Source organism: Formica exsecta, unplaced genomic scaffold (genome assembly GCF_003651465.1).
Source record: "Formica exsecta isolate Colony F162 unplaced genomic scaffold, ASM365146v1 scaffold363, whole genome shotgun sequence".
Lineage (NCBI taxonomy): Eukaryota > Metazoa > Arthropoda > Insecta > Hymenoptera > Formicidae > Formica > Formica exsecta.
The window spans coordinates 1-15,695 of record NW_021850877.1 but is presented as its reverse complement, the minus strand read 5'-3'; the positions used below and the strand labels follow the sequence as shown (position 1 = coordinate 15,695).

General features: G+C 33.4%; 1 protein-coding gene and 4 non-coding genes across 6 annotated transcripts in view; 2 read left to right on the top strand and 3 right to left on the bottom strand.

The window, feature by feature from the left end:
• LOC115238964 (synaptic vesicular amine transporter) overlaps positions 1–12,967 on the top strand; it is a 22,727-nt gene extending 9,760 nt beyond the window's left edge. The window contains exons 2-12 of one of the 2 annotated variants that reach the window (XM_029813215.1): positions 3,444–3,586; positions 7,123–7,344; positions 7,674–7,830; positions 8,174–8,316; positions 8,821–9,003; positions 9,230–9,331; positions 9,416–9,590; positions 9,836–9,887; positions 10,205–10,388; positions 10,762–10,895; positions 10,978–12,967. In XM_029813215.1, coding sequence (XP_029669075.1) covers positions 3,472–3,586; positions 7,123–7,344; positions 7,674–7,830; positions 8,174–8,316; positions 8,821–9,003; positions 9,230–9,331; positions 9,416–9,590; positions 9,836–9,887; positions 10,205–10,388; positions 10,762–10,895; positions 10,978–11,046 — 1,536 coding nt within the window. In that variant the 5' untranslated portion in view covers positions 3,444–3,471 and the 3' untranslated portion in view covers positions 11,047–12,967. Of the gene's footprint in view, positions 1–3,443; positions 3,587–5,458; positions 5,597–7,122; positions 7,345–7,673; positions 7,831–8,173; positions 8,317–8,820; positions 9,004–9,229; positions 9,332–9,415; positions 9,591–9,835; positions 9,888–10,204; positions 10,389–10,761; positions 10,896–10,977 lie in introns of those variants that run through there. The other variant, XM_029813214.1, reaches the window with a different exon arrangement.
• On the bottom strand, positions 6,775–6,846 carry Trnaa-cgc. Its single transcript has one exon. It is a non-coding gene; the product is annotated as a tRNA-Ala (tRNA).
• On the bottom strand, positions 8,672–8,742 carry Trnag-gcc. The gene has a single exon. It is a non-coding gene; the product is annotated as a tRNA-Gly (tRNA).
• Positions 9,707–9,779, top strand: Trnak-uuu. The gene has a single exon. It is a non-coding gene; the product is annotated as a tRNA-Lys (tRNA).
• On the bottom strand, positions 10,544–10,614 carry Trnag-gcc. The gene has a single exon. It is a non-coding gene; the product is annotated as a tRNA-Gly (tRNA).
• Positions 12,968–15,695: the final 2,728 nt, after the last annotated feature.

Genomic DNA, 15,695 nt, shown 5'->3' with positions numbered 1-15,695 from the left:
AAAAATATAAAAATATAATATATTGCATTGTCTCTCAAGTAACGTTCGGTAACGGTAATTACTATTAATAGCAGATAAACTCTATTTCCATACTAATCCATTTTTTAAAAATATAATATATTGCATTGTCTCTCAAGTAACGTTCGGTAACGGTAATTACTATTAATAGCAGATAAACACTATTTCCACTTTAATATACTAATCCACTAATATATACTACGATTCGGTAACGGGATGGATATGGTAAAAAAATCCTCCTTCGGTTTTTACGTTTAACCAGTCGCGCGGAAATAAGTTCACTTCCGAAGCGTGTTACTGCGGAACGACAGGATTTTCTATTTCCTTTATTATATGAAAAATCCCTTCGCGCGATTCGCGCGCGGAAACGACCGGCCACGTAAAGAGTGGTCACGTTTTACAATAAATTCCACGCACTGACGGCCGACACGACTTTTCTATTAGCTCAAACGACGAAAACTTTGGCCGGTTGATTTCGTATACGCGACAGCGTAATCACGTAACACCGACCTAGGTGTTGTTACCCTATATCAATGACGCACACGCGAGTTGACATAACGAGCCTCGAGATGAGTCGGCAGATCCCCCGCAACCACTTCATCAAGCGTCGTTAGAGAAGCTGTCAATCGCAAAGCCGTCATCCCGTCAAACCCTTTCAATGACTCGTATCGCTCGTCAACGCCTCTTCAGAATCCCACCCGTTCGAGTCTCCAGTGTCTGAACTATTGACTTTATACACGAGCGATATCGAGCCTCCAAAATTCAATTCTCGTTTATTTGAGATTATGATTATCGAGCTTATTATATAGAATATATCGCGAATTTTAAATATCTTTAAAAGAGACAAAAGATAAGAAGATTTTTATTACACATTATACACTCTCTACATTACGTGCTTTTCTCTCCCAGAGAGATAAAATTAATTTTTTATTTATCTAACTTTTTTTCATATCTAATCTTTGTTAACAGAATGAAAAAAATATCCTCTCTCCTTCTTTATTACTAGCAACCGGTGATAAAGTAAAAAAGAGTTAGAAAGAAGGCGTTTATAAAACTAACTTATTGCGCTTTAAAAGAGTAAGCACATCTATCAGGCGCTTCGCAACAGAAGCAAGACAAGCGACAAATCGGCGGGTGGTCATGAAGAAAGAGGATTTCCGTAGGAATGAAAAATGCACGATGTAGATCGATGGACGTTCTCTCGATGGGAATAGCCGGTTACGTTGACGCCCAACATCGCGGCCGTGGAAAGCTCCGTACAAACAGGACCGATCTTGCGGTCATTCTTCGTCGTAATTACCGAGAAGATAAGAGAACGTGGGATGCGAAGATTGAGGGAAAGGAATCGGAGAAGGGAGTCGATAGATATGGCGGATGATAGCGGAGGCTTATAAGTGGCACGAGTGGAAGCGATCTTTTCCGAGAATAATGCGCGGTCCCCGGGGAGTTGGCTTTCAGGAAAATGCTGATTGCTTCCCCGCTCTCGCGCTCCTTTCTGCCTTCATACCAATTCTCCATCCGCCTGTCCTTCCCCTTCCTCCCTCCCACCATTCCACTCTATCAATCTTCGACTTCGTCAGCAGCGAAGATGTATAAGCCTCCCCTCCCGTGACCATTTTATACGTATGCGTGCGTACGTGCGTCTCCACGATTTCTTTTGCGGTATCGGTCCTTAAACGGTCGCCTTATCTCACGGTACCAACCGCCCCGTTTTCTTTTCGTACGCGTACCTCGTAAAAATCGGACACAGGGATGCGCTCATCGGTCTTATTACCTGATGATTCTTTTCGCTATGAAAAATGCGGTTATCCGTAAAGGTGTGTCGTGAGAGGTATATATTTGAATCATATCTAATATTTTAAATCGGAGAAGAGACGTGTCCGTTAGAGATATAATGCATCAAAGTAACGTTTCAAATCGCCTTACAATGACTTTTCTTAATAAAAATAGGGTGAAGTACCGTGAGCGCGCGAGACAGTCGCTGAGAGTCGCAATAGCCTTTGAAGCTTGCCTTTTCAAAGGCCGAGCGTGAAAATTAGGTGGGCTAAAAGCGTGGGGTAACCGAGTTATTACGAATAAAAGAGAAGCGGGCATCGCGCGCGCGGAACGGCAGGGCGGTGGAGGCACTATTAAAAGCCTGTAATTAATGCGGTTAATTGTATTGCGCTAAACGAACGTCGAGTCGATAGCGTTCCAGCGAGACGAAACGGAAGTGAGCATTCTGAAAAACTTTGACAATTAAGATTGCTGTTCTCACAATCGTCGTATAAATGTCATATATTATGAAAAGAAAAAAATTGACGTTGAAGAGACGAGTAAATGGCAAAAATGAAAATCTTTGAAAGAAACTACTTTTTATAATGTACCTTTTATAATTTATACTTTTTATAATATTATTCATTTAGAATTATAGAATTATTTTTTATACTATTTTTTTTTTTACTTCATACAAAAATTTTTAAAAAATCTGTCCATTATATTTCACAAAGCAATAATTAAATAATACATGAAATAAATATTATAAATGTTATTCATACATGCGCGAAAAATTCATGTGTGAAATCTGCAAAAATATGAAACAGAAACCATCGCAAGCGTTTCAAAACCAAAATGTAAAAGATAAGTGAAATGCGATTCGAGCAATTTGAAAAAGGAAATTGCGAAGGAGTAGATCGTAATTTTGACCATTTTCCACAATTGACAGTTTTCAGCGCGAAGACGATTTTATCTTCTGTTAAGGCAAATGCGTCTTTTCTGGCATTCAGACCTACTTCCGTCCCGTTCAAGACTTCTTTCAACGAGAAGCGACTCAATTTTATTGCAGAATGTTGCTTAGGCAATAGTACTGAAGAAAGAGAATGTCTTGTTCTTTTACGGTGTCAATAGAGTCACTGTATAAATTTAAATTATTATTTTATTAAGTTTATAAATATTATGATTGTCTTTTAACGGTTAACGTTCCATTTTCAAGAAAAAGATTTTTTTATATATAAGATTATTTTAGCAATAAAATTCCTACAGTAAATATAGTAATTTTCAAAAGAAACATTTCTTTTGACACTTTATTATTTGCACCACGAGATTAGTATCCGCAAATGATAAAATACACATCTTCTTGGGAAGTAAAGATCGACAAGTGTAGTTAGTTTAACGAAAACCTAATGGGAAAAAGTCTTCAAGGAGCGTACGCGGTAAAGTGTCAACGCAATACGGGACTCGATTGTTCATCTTTGTAAAAGGACATTTCGTCGAATCACCCAGAGAGAGAAATCTCAGGATTTCTCTTTCTCTCTCATTTATTTCTCGTAATTTCTATTTACCCGCTTCGATTTCTATCGAGAATAGAGCCGATGTAAAGGTGGTGAAATCTAACAAAATTTTATTACGTATTATTTCACATTTTTCGTTATCTGCTAATGTTGTAGAACATCGACAGAAGGATAAAATTTGAGAATGGGAGGTGGAGAATGGAGCAGTTGGTTGCAACGATGCCGACAATCTCGGAAACTCGTTCTCGTCATCGTTGCCATCGCGTTGCTTTTGGATAATATGTTGCTAACAACTGTAGGTAAGTGGCCTTATTTATTATATTGTACGAAATTAATTAATTACGACTCTGTCATATCTTTGATACATTTTTAATATATAGTACATAGTATTATTGTGATCAATGCTTAAACAGTTACGTCATTTTATTTTCGACATTTTGAGAATTCAAACTTTGATAAAAAAATTTGAATAGTATTTATTTTGTCACAGTCAGCTGCTTATGTAGCAGCTGTATTGATAAACTCTTATTATTCTTCTTTAATTTTATTGATTGTGAGTATATTACAGCAGATTTATAAGTTAATTTCTCACTCTTTCTGGCAGCTTCGTTTTTAGTTAGGTTTCGAAGCTGCCTTAGACTATAACTTTAAATTCCAGTGGGTCAAGCACTGAGACTCATTAATTTCATTAACCTTCTCTCAACGTGGTCCATTATAAGATAGACGAGAATTTTAGAAATAATCAAATCATAATAAAGAGATATTCTATTAAAATTATTATGATTAATTTTATTAGAACGAATAAAATTGTTAATACTAACAAATGTGAAAATATACTATATAGAACAACTGATTCATAAAAATAAGGAGGAAATAGAAGAACTTTTTTTGTCGATCACGATATTTAATGCTTTCATATTATCACGGGGTTAACTCGGCTTTTTTGGTTTTTAACGCTGCTTCCAGTCCTCTCGGATCCTATCGATGGAGACCACTTTTCTTGGTCGCGTGATCATATGTTTAATTCAGAAAACGTTCGCGTTTATCGTACCAGTCCGCGGAACGTCGACGGAACGTATGGACTTTCATGTATCGTGCCACCAATCCGGATAAGTGGTCATGCATTTATGTAACATTGCGTATAGATCGTGATCGTTACGTACAAATATTCACGAATGTCGTCACGTTTGTCGAACAAATCGCGAGATCCACTTCCAATCATTATATATATATATAAATTCTAATAATGAAATGTATGTGTATATTTTTACGTATACCATATATAATTCTCATTAGCACAATAAATATCATAAAGTTTCCATTCACAATGTCATTTTGATATTATTATCTCTCACACCTTATATAGTGTTATAAATAAATCATTTCGTTTTTTTTTTCAAAATTATTAAAGAATTTTGATCATAATTTCCAAAATAAAATTCATGAGGGAAAGTATCGTCAGACAAAAAGGAAGCTTGGAGGTGCTGGGATTTGAACGGCATTCAGACCTACTTCCGTCCCGTTCAAGACTTCTTTCAACGAGAAGCGACTCAATTTTATTGCAGAATGTTGCTTAGGCAATAGTACTGAAGAAAGAGAATGTCTTGTTCTTTTACGGTGTCAATAGAGTCACTGTATAAATTTAAATTATTATTTTATTAAGTTTATAAATATTATGATTGTCTTTTAACGGTTAACGTTCCATTTTCAAGAAAAAGATTTTTTTATATATAAGATTATTTTAGCAATAAAATTCCTACAGTAAATATAGTAATTTTCAAAAGAAACATTTCTTTTGACACTTTATTATTTGCACCACGAGATTAGTATCCGCAAATGATAAAATACACATCTTCTTGGGAAGTAAAGATCGACAAGTGTAGTTAGTTTAACGAAAACCTAATGGGAAAAAGTCTTCAAGGAGCGTACGCGGTAAAGTGTCAACGCAATACGGGACTCGATTGTTCATCTTTGTAAAAGGACATTTCGTCGAATCACCCAGAGAGAGAAATCTCAGGATTTCTCTTTCTCTCTCATTTATTTCTCGTAATTTCTATTTACCCGCTTCGATTTCTATCGAGAATAGAGCCGATGTAAAGGTGGTGAAATCTAACAAAATTTTATTACGTATTATTTCACATTTTTCGTTATCTGCTAATGTTGTAGAACATCGACAGAAGGATAAAATTTGAGAATGGGAGGTGGAGAATGGAGCAGTTGGTTGCAACGATGCCGACAATCTCGGAAACTCGTTCTCGTCATCGTTGCCATCGCGTTGCTTTTGGATAATATGTTGCTAACAACTGTAGGTAAGTGGCCTTATTTATTATATTGTACGAAATTAATTAATTACGACTCTGTCATATCTTTGATACATTTTTAATATATAGTACATAGTATTATTGTGATCAATGCTTAAACAGTTACGTCATTTTATTTTCGACATTTTGAGAATTCAAACTTTGATAAAAAAATTTGAATAGTATTTATTTTGTCACAGTCAGCTGCTTATGTAGCAGCTGTATTGATAAACTCTTATTATTCTTCTTTAATTTTATTGATTGTGAGTATATTACAGCAGATTTATAAGTTAATTTCTCACTCTTTCTGGCAGCTTCGTTTTTAGTTAGGTTTCGAAGCTGCCTTAGACTATAACTTTAAATTCCAGTGGGTCAAGCACTGAGACTCATTAATTTCATTAACCTTCTCTCAACGTGGTCCATTATAAGATAGACGAGAATTTTAGAAATAATCAAATCATAATAAAGAGATATTCTATTAAAATTATTATGATTAATTTTATTAGAACGAATAAAATTGTTAATACTAACAAATGTGAAAATATACTATATAGAACAACTGATTCATAAAAATAAGGAGGAAATAGAAGAACTTTTTTTGTCGATCACGATATTTAATGCTTTCATATTATCACGGGGTTAACTCGGCTTTTTTGGTTTTTAACGCTGCTTCCAGTCCTCTCGGATCCTATCGATGGAGACCACTTTTCTTGGTCGCGTGATCATATGTTTAATTCAGAAAACGTTCGCGTTTATCGTACCAGTCCGCGGAACGTCGACGGAACGTATGGACTTTCATGTATCGTGCCACCAATCCGGATAAGTGGTCATGCATTTATGTAACATTGCGTATAGATCGTGATCGTTACGTACAAATATTCACGAATGTCGTCACGTTTGTCGAACAAATCGCGAGATCCACTTCCAATCATTATATATATATATAAATTCTAATAATGAAATGTATGTGTATATTTTTACGTATACCATATATAATTCTCATTAGCACAATAAATATCATAAAGTTTCCATTCACAATGTCATTTTGATATTATTATCTCTCACACCTTATATAGTGTTATAAATAAATCATTTCGTTTTTTTTTTTCAAAATTATTAAAGAATTTTGATCATAATTTCCAAAATAAAATTCATGAGGGAAAGTATCGTCAGACAAAAAGGAAGCTTGGAGGTGCTGGGATTTGAACCCAGGACTTTCAGCATGCGAAGCAGACACTCTACCACTGAGTTACACCCCCGGTTAACAAGACACCTTTTGAATACGCTTTAGAGACGTGTTGAGCTATTCTACTTTTATTTCGTGAGAAATTCTATATTATACAAAATGAAAAGGATAATATGCTTCTATACAATTGGATTATATTTGATTTTAATGGAAATTTTTTTAAATAGAAGAATTTTTAAATTTTTTATATAATTTATTGATTTTTTTCGCTCTATCTTTTTAATTTTATATAAATAATATTAAAAGCTATCTTACATGAATTCTAATCTGCCTAAATGAATTTTTATAGTTCCAATAATACCGGAATTTCTCTACGACATTAAACACCCCAATGCAACATTAAGCGAACATTTGGAAGGAAGCGCCTCTCATCAAACTACGATTCCTACCACCGTGTCACCAACAACAACGACAAAAACAACAACGCCAAAATGCCCTTGTGCTCAAAACATATCGGTTCTTCCTCAATTGGAATTTCTACACGTTACCACTCCTTCTATGGATGTATCGGGTAAAATATGTTTGATCGCCTTATATGTTGAATCATTACAAAAACAAAAAATTTTATTTTATAAAAAATATTATATTGATATTAAAATGGCAAATTTTTTGTGAATTTATTTTTAATTTACTGCATTGCAAATGCTTTAAGTGAATCAAGATTATTTTAAGGCTACATATGTATATTGATTCAATGCATGAAAAAATATAGAAAACAATATTGCATTTTTAGAAAAAAAGAAAAAAGGGATAGAAAAAATAAAGATTTTTCCATTCAGCTACAAAATCTTTCAACGCACTCAACAAAATGACAAACTTTACTAATCCTTTTCATTTTAGAAGTTACTGTAGCCAATTTTACATCGGCGGAGACGAAGGAAAAGGAACAAAGACATCGGGAATTATTAGAAGAGACAGTGGCAGTGGGAATGATGTTTGCTTCTAAAGCTTTTGTTCAATTGTTAGCTAATCCTATAGTTGGACCATTAACTCACAAGTAAGCATTGCATCTTTGCACAATTTTTTTTACTCGGAATATTTTAGATTGGCAAAAGATAATTTATCAAATAAAATTTTAAAACAAAATTATATATATAGTTCAAAGAGTAATTTTTATAAATTAAAATAATCATTACGGAAAAGGCATTTTCTCTGCCTAATAAACGATTTTCTAATCTCTTTTTGAACAAATTCAAATTAATACTTTTATTTTAATTTTATTTTATTTATAGAATTTAATAGAAAAGCAAATATCTCGCTTTAATCTAATATAATCAAGAAACCATTATATTAAATGCAAATAAAGTATATCGCATTTAATAAGATTTATTATTTTTCAGAATCGGATATAGCATACCTATGTTCACCGGATTTATTATCATGTTTCTATCAACGTTAATTTTTGCTTTCGGGCGAAGTTACGGCATACTTTTTCTAGCGCGAGCTCTTCAGGGTATCGGTTCGTCATGTTCCAGCGTTTCTGGTAAAGATTTATTTTCCTATTTGTCCATATCAACCGAGTATTTAAGAAATACAACATTATTAAGTAATGAAAACTACTTTTGTATGTGTTAGAATTATTTCACATAATTCTATATAAATATCGGTGGTTCAGTGATGCAAAAACATATTTTTGCTATTTTTTGTTTTCAAGCATTTTCCAAAGGTTTCACTACAATCTTCAAAATTTCAATGATCTATTTCCGATACAAAAACCTTATTATACTAGAGATTCGACAAGATTTTGACTTTAGATAAAGATCAAAGCTGCCAATGGGTAACATATCCAATAATTATATTATATTGATTACCAAAAAAAATAAAATTTGTAAAAAGATTGCATCGGCCGGGAATCGAACCCGGGCCGCCCGCGTGGCAGGCGAGCATTCTACCACTGAACCACCGATGCTGTTACAATCTGTTTTAATCTTCGCACGATTACATATAACACGCTCGTAATACTTCATAATGTTCAACTTTCTCTCAGGTATGGGTATGTTAGCGGAAAGGTATCAAGACGATAAAGAACGCGGTAACGCAATGGGTATCGCATTAGGCGGATTGGCTCTCGGTGTCCTTATCGGCCCCCCCTTCGGTGGAGTAATGTATGAATTTGTAGGAAAATCTGCCCCATTCTTAGTGCTTTCCGCATTAGCTCTTGGTGACGGACGTGAGTAAATAAATAAACGCGATTGCAATATGAAATATGGATATTGCATTAAAATTGAGTTTAATTTAAATTATTTTTTATTAAACTATAACCATATTTTCTCTAATACGTTTATTCAACATTTTTCCAATAAGATAAATGCATAGAATATTTGTAAAAAAAAGTAATATAAAGTGTACAACAAACGTAATTGTATCGACTTATAATTTGTGGTACAACTTACAAGTGTTGCAGCTTTTAATGCTTCAACCCTCTGTCGTGTACACGGAAACGAAACCACCATCGCTGAAGGCTCTTATCACCGATCCTTACATCATTTTAGCAGCTGGTAAGAAAAATGTCCCCCTCACAAATATAAATTATAACTGACCGATGTTTCGAACAAAAAGATATATAATAATCGATGTTTTAGGCGCAATAACGTTCGCAAATATGGGCATCGCTATGTTAGAACCGAGTCTACCAATTTGGATGATGGACACGATGGGTGCAAGCCGCTGGAAACAGGGGGCCACATTTTTACCAGCGAGCATTAGTTACTTGATCGGAACGAATCTTTTCGGCCCGCTTGGACATAAAATGGGCAGGTCAGTTTGATCGAAATTATAAAAATTGCGACAACGAGAAATTTTTATTTTCTCAAATGCGAAAAATATATAATAATAATAATAATAAAATCATTAGATATACTAGAAGATATATCGCCCGGATAGCTCAGTCGGTAGAGCATCAGACTTTTAATCTGAGGGTCCAGGGTTCGAGTCCCTGTTCGGGCGAGATATCTTTTTGTAAGATGACTCGAAATGTATATCATGTTATGTGCTTATTACAGATGGTTAGCTTCTCTGATAGGATTAGTCGTTATTGGTATCTGCTTGATGTGTGTAAGTAAATTATACTTATCTTATTGGAAAAATGAAATAATCACTACTTGTATCACTGCTGTGATTTATATTAAGAAATTTTGTTAAATTAATCGCAAAATTATAAATCATATATGTATCGTATAATATATATATATATATATATATTGCAAATTATTTAATATTGCAAAAATATATAATCACGTCATAAACTAACAATTACAAATCACAGAATTTCGATAACGAATAAAAGGTTTAATTGAGCTATTTGAGTCGTGGTTTATTGAGTTTAAAGTTACCTGATCTTACATCATGGATTAATCAATTTCCGTTTCCAGATTCCATTGGCGAGGAGTATCGATCATCTGATCATACCAAATGCAGGTCTGGGATTCGCAATCGGCATGGTGGACAGCTCGATGATGCCTCAGCTGGGGTACCTGGTGGACATAAGGCACACCGCTGTTTATGGAAGCGTTTACGCTATTGGAGACGTGGCATTCTGTCTAGGCTTTGCTATAGGTATGTGCATGTACTCGATACCTGTTTTCATTTCACTTTCATTTACTTGAATAACAAAAGAGATAAAAATAGATCTTTCATCCCAGCATTACTGCTACCAAAATATGTGTGTATATGTATATTTTAAATAATATAAAAATTAACAAAAATTTAATTGCATCGGCCGGGAATCGAACCCGGGCCGCCCGCGTGGCAGGCGAGCATTCTACCACTGAACCACCGATGCTTCTGTAAAGCCTTGAGATTCTATTTGATTAACAGGATCAATAGTATCTTTCAGAAATGATAGATCAGTGATATAGCAAGATATAAAAAAAATTACAAGAAAAAGATTTGGCATTAAATAATTAAATATGATTATTTTATGTTGCAGGTCCCGCATTGAGCGGAACTTTGGTTAACACTATTGGTTTCGAATGGATGCTTTTTGGTATAGCCATGTTAAATTTCATTTATGCACCTCTCATGTATTTCCTAAGGGCGCCTCCGAACAAAGAAGAAAAAGAGGTAATATTATATTGCATGCTTTTAAAAAGAAAATATTACTGCGCTGAATTTGTCGTTAATTTTGAATTCTATCAAATTGTAGTCGTTAATAATTGGTGAAAAATCGTCTGTGCGATATGTCACCTACCAGAACGAGGAAGAGGACCAATAAAATAGTGATTCTAAACATTTTCGACGATCGGTTATTTTGATTTCTTAGCACAAAGATCTCTTTTCTCTTCTTTTTTTTTTAAACATACTCTGAAAAAGAAAAATCTGTATTATCTTATTATCTGTGTTTGTATATATTATTAATTTTTATATATATTTTAAAAAATATTTCCCCAAAAATTATTGATGACTGAGAGATAACAATTTATTTATTATCTTTTTTTTTTTTATTATCATATTTCTTATTCAATATATTTAAACTTGTTCCAATAAATGATAAGAAGCTACAAACATCGACAATAAGCACAATTGTTGACATGCACTTGATAATATTTGGCAAACGTACTGTACAATTATTTATAATCAAGTAAAGTTTTCCTAATAGACAGACGACATTTTTGGAGAAAAAGACAAATGATCTCTCTTAAAAATAGATTTGGAAAAGTCGCACAACACCACACTTGATATTTATAAAAATAATATATACAATCTATAAACAGATCGCGCTATAAACGTCCGAGAACCCACGGGAGATTTCGTGTTCTCGAATAATTCCGAGATTAGCCGTAATGAGGATGGATATGTTGTGAAATATATTTCTGTGTATTCTGCATCATCGATATCTCGATATCTAATCGAGTATACAAAAGCGTATTGTATGAGTATACAAAAGAGTATATAAAAGTGTATATCATATATAACAGATAAATAATAATAGAGCTAAAGCCTAAAATAATACAAAAATTGCGAAAAAGCAAAAAAGCTCCTTATGCCGTAGTGTGCGATAGCAAGAAATATGTTTGGTAAACATGTGTTTCAAGATGTGTGTGTATATATATATATATATATGTATATACACATATGTACATATATACATATATATAAAATAAAAAAAGAACCGACACATAATGAAAAAGTTACTCTTAAATGTAAAACCTTAGCTTCAGTATGCATACCACATAAGGCTCGTCGTAAAAATAAGTGCATGAGAAAATATATTGAAAGTATGATGTGCAATGTTACAGGATCAGAAGATATGTAATATAGTTATACGATTGATCGAACTGTATGTAAACGAGAAAAGATATGATAATAGGTATCGCGTGATCGGTATATCGTTTGTCCAGCACCTTCTTCGATAGGTAACGAATCATTGCAAAATTTATTCTTATCAGGAAGAACTGCCCGATTTGGTTTCCCTGAATGGCTGCAGGGAAACCAGCAAAAGGAACGGTCGGGTATTTTAAAGTGTTCTTCGTACAATGCGGTTATGTTTTGAAATCGAATATATTCTTGTCGCAAAAATAGAGAATGTGACAATTCGCGCGAAGCATTCTGGTGCATACGATTTATCGAAACTCGCTGATCCTATCGTCATGAGCGATATAAAGGAGGATAAACCGTGAGAGAGCTTGTCGCAATTCCCGGCGCTTCTCGATAAATTCTTCGAGATTAATTTCTGTTTTCCCAATTTCAATGCATACTGGAAAGAATATATAGAGAATACCGTGGGATTTGCCGCGATAGAAATTAGTATACCTAAACTTATATAAAATAAAGAATGCAGAGAGAAAAAAAAGAGAGAGAGAGAGAGAGAGAGAGAGCGAGAGAAAAAAAGAATGGAGTAGAATAAAATAGAGTAGAATAGAGACAGAGTATGAAGCGTTGGCAGAATTTGCGAATTATATGATAAACTCTATGAGGATTCGCCGCGGGAAACTCTAGTTGTGACGATTTATTTGTTTGACGATTGGAAAGACGGTAAGATCTGCCGACTGGACCCCGTAAGAAAATAGAACGTTCGTAGAAGCAATATAGAGAATAGCGTAGCAACGTATTATCCGTATTAAGCCTATTATATCTACTATATATACGAAATCTATACGTGTCTATATCTATGTATCTTCACGTAAATGTTATTTGGAAAATTGTCGTGTATTTATTACCTATCGGCATCTCGTTGCTATATTATTCGTATATACGACCAAATATCTTATATATGACGGTGAGCACAGAGTATATACTTGTTGAGATCCTAAGCTACTAGTCTCGTGAGATACGCTCTCAAGAAAGCGATATATTGTTGATATAATCGCACGTAAGAAATTTGTGATTAGATGATAGCGCGTTTGCTTATTACCTGGACATTCAATCATCTCTAATTGTGAGCTTAGTGCTAAAAATCGTGAAACAGTGTTGAAACGCTACGAGAGCATATTATCATAGAAAAATGTAGAAAGCTATAAAAGTAATGAAGAGTTATAGAGTCTCCATTAACGCCGTGACAACATGTACTGGAATTTTCTTGATATCTTGTCAAAAATCTTGTTGGTATAGCTAGACGACAAATAAACGGGGTCCGAAAAGGCGTGATAGAGGAAAGAGCGATAACACGTGATTAATTATGGCGATTCACTACAGCTTTCCACTGCGGATTCCGATTACACAAGGTGCGTAAGAGAAATTTTTGCACACCTACTCCCGGTACGAAACGCGAGTCAATTCGATTCGCGAATTCTTTGTCAACGCTCGCTTCGTCGCGATATACGTATACATATACTTAAAAATGTCTATGAGAATCTATATAAAAAGAAGGCGCAAAACACTACACAGGAGATGAGTGTAAGAAAATTAAGAAAAATAGAGATAAAAAAAAGTATGCGAATTGAAATTCTGACGATTTTTCGAGCCGCGCGCGTATCAATATTAAAAATCAAATTTTTTTTCTTCCCCTCAGTTTAATTAGTTGCATTCTCGTTTTATTTTTGTTCGTATTATAAATATTTCGTTCTGCGCCATATATTTTAGCATCATCATTATTATTATTATTCTTGCTTCAATAATAATAGTAATATCGATGAGCGCGACAGTATACTTTACTATCATTTATTGAACGTGATTCAACGTTAATGCATGATTTTAAACTATGGTACTATATTGCATAACAAACTACCTAACTGTAAATATAGTAAAAATAACTAACGTTGTCGCCGCTGAGATACCTTAAAAAGGATGTTGTAAGACCGATTTCCTATAACTTCGGTGAATTTACTCACATTTTGAATTTACTCTCCTATGCAATATCTACATATATATGTATATATGAAGCTATATATTTATATGGAGAGACATACTTCGGTTATATTTATTTAAATAATTAAACTCATAGATATGAGAGAAATTATTTGCTCATATGTGTCGTTAAAATTATCAAATGATTTTTTGTTTATATTAATTTTAGAAACGGAATTTTACAGGAAAGACACTGAAATCTATTCTTCGTTTTTTCTATTAAAACTTGGGCATAGGAAGGATATATCTATATCTATACTACGGTTATGGTCGTACTAGTCTCAATCTCTTGCGTTGGAATTCGATACTTGTACACGCTTACCAGAGTTTAATCTAAAATAAAAAAATAATTGCATTAAGTAAATGGTATGATTCTCGACAAAAAAATAAGTTAGCATAAAAAATGACTTATAATAAACTTTTCATTAATCAATAATTGTGTATTTAAATTTAAAACATAGCTAAATAAAAAAACATGCACGCGACAAATTTTTTCAGGCAACTTAATATGTATCACTTGATAACTTCACGATTATCGATAATAATTCCAAATCGCAAATTGTTGTTGAAAACACTATCGCTATTACATTATTCTAGTATTGCAACAGATCTCTAATTCGAATGGAAGAGATTCATAACGAATTATTATATTTTAATAATACGAAGAACGATCCGATTCAGAAAGAAACAGCATTTTTGAATGAATTATTATACATCGAAGAAAGTAGCAGACTGTGTATAGTTGTTTCTTATCGGAGGCAGATTATTTGTGTAAATCTCTCATGTAACCATTCAATCCATATCGACTCGGCCGGCGGCGGCCGAGACCTATTGTACGAATTGCAGATGCAATCAACGTGACTGTGTTAATCGAAGCAAATCGTAAGGGGAAAAAAATCTGTAAAGCACGTGTCGCGCGAATCGACTGCGATTTCGGTCACGCAACACGTGCTTCCGGCAAATGCAAAATAACGTATATACGATACCAGTCGCACACATAATTGTTACCTGACAAACGACTTGTGACCATAATTGGCCGCTACTTTGCCATCGTGAAAGGCACGATAAAATTCATAGTCATGACTGTCAACTCTGCCAAACGAATAGATTTTACAAAAAAAAAAAAAAAAAAGTCGAATTAAAAAATATTGATTGGATTTATTTTTTGCATTTTTAATTTTAAATTTCCAATTCTACTATATGGGTACAGACAATTTTTTCCTTTATATATTTCTCTGAATTAAATAATTAAATAATTCTATAATAATAAGTAAACATATGTACGCTATAATCAATTTCTTTTTATTTCATAACATTGCATATTTAATTATAATGCTAATAGTTTATTTAAAAAAAAAAAAAATAGAGAAATTATATTTGACTGCTTTGAAGCATAGACATACAAAACGATAATTAATATATTGAAAAGGACGAAAAAGAAAAATTCTATTTATTCATCTATTCTTAATTTTAACCATCTTAAACTGATTTTAATTTTGAAAATGCAAAATTTTGTAGCTTTTGAATTTAACACAATAAATTTGTATCGATTTCTTTTATTTAATTCACATATTTTTT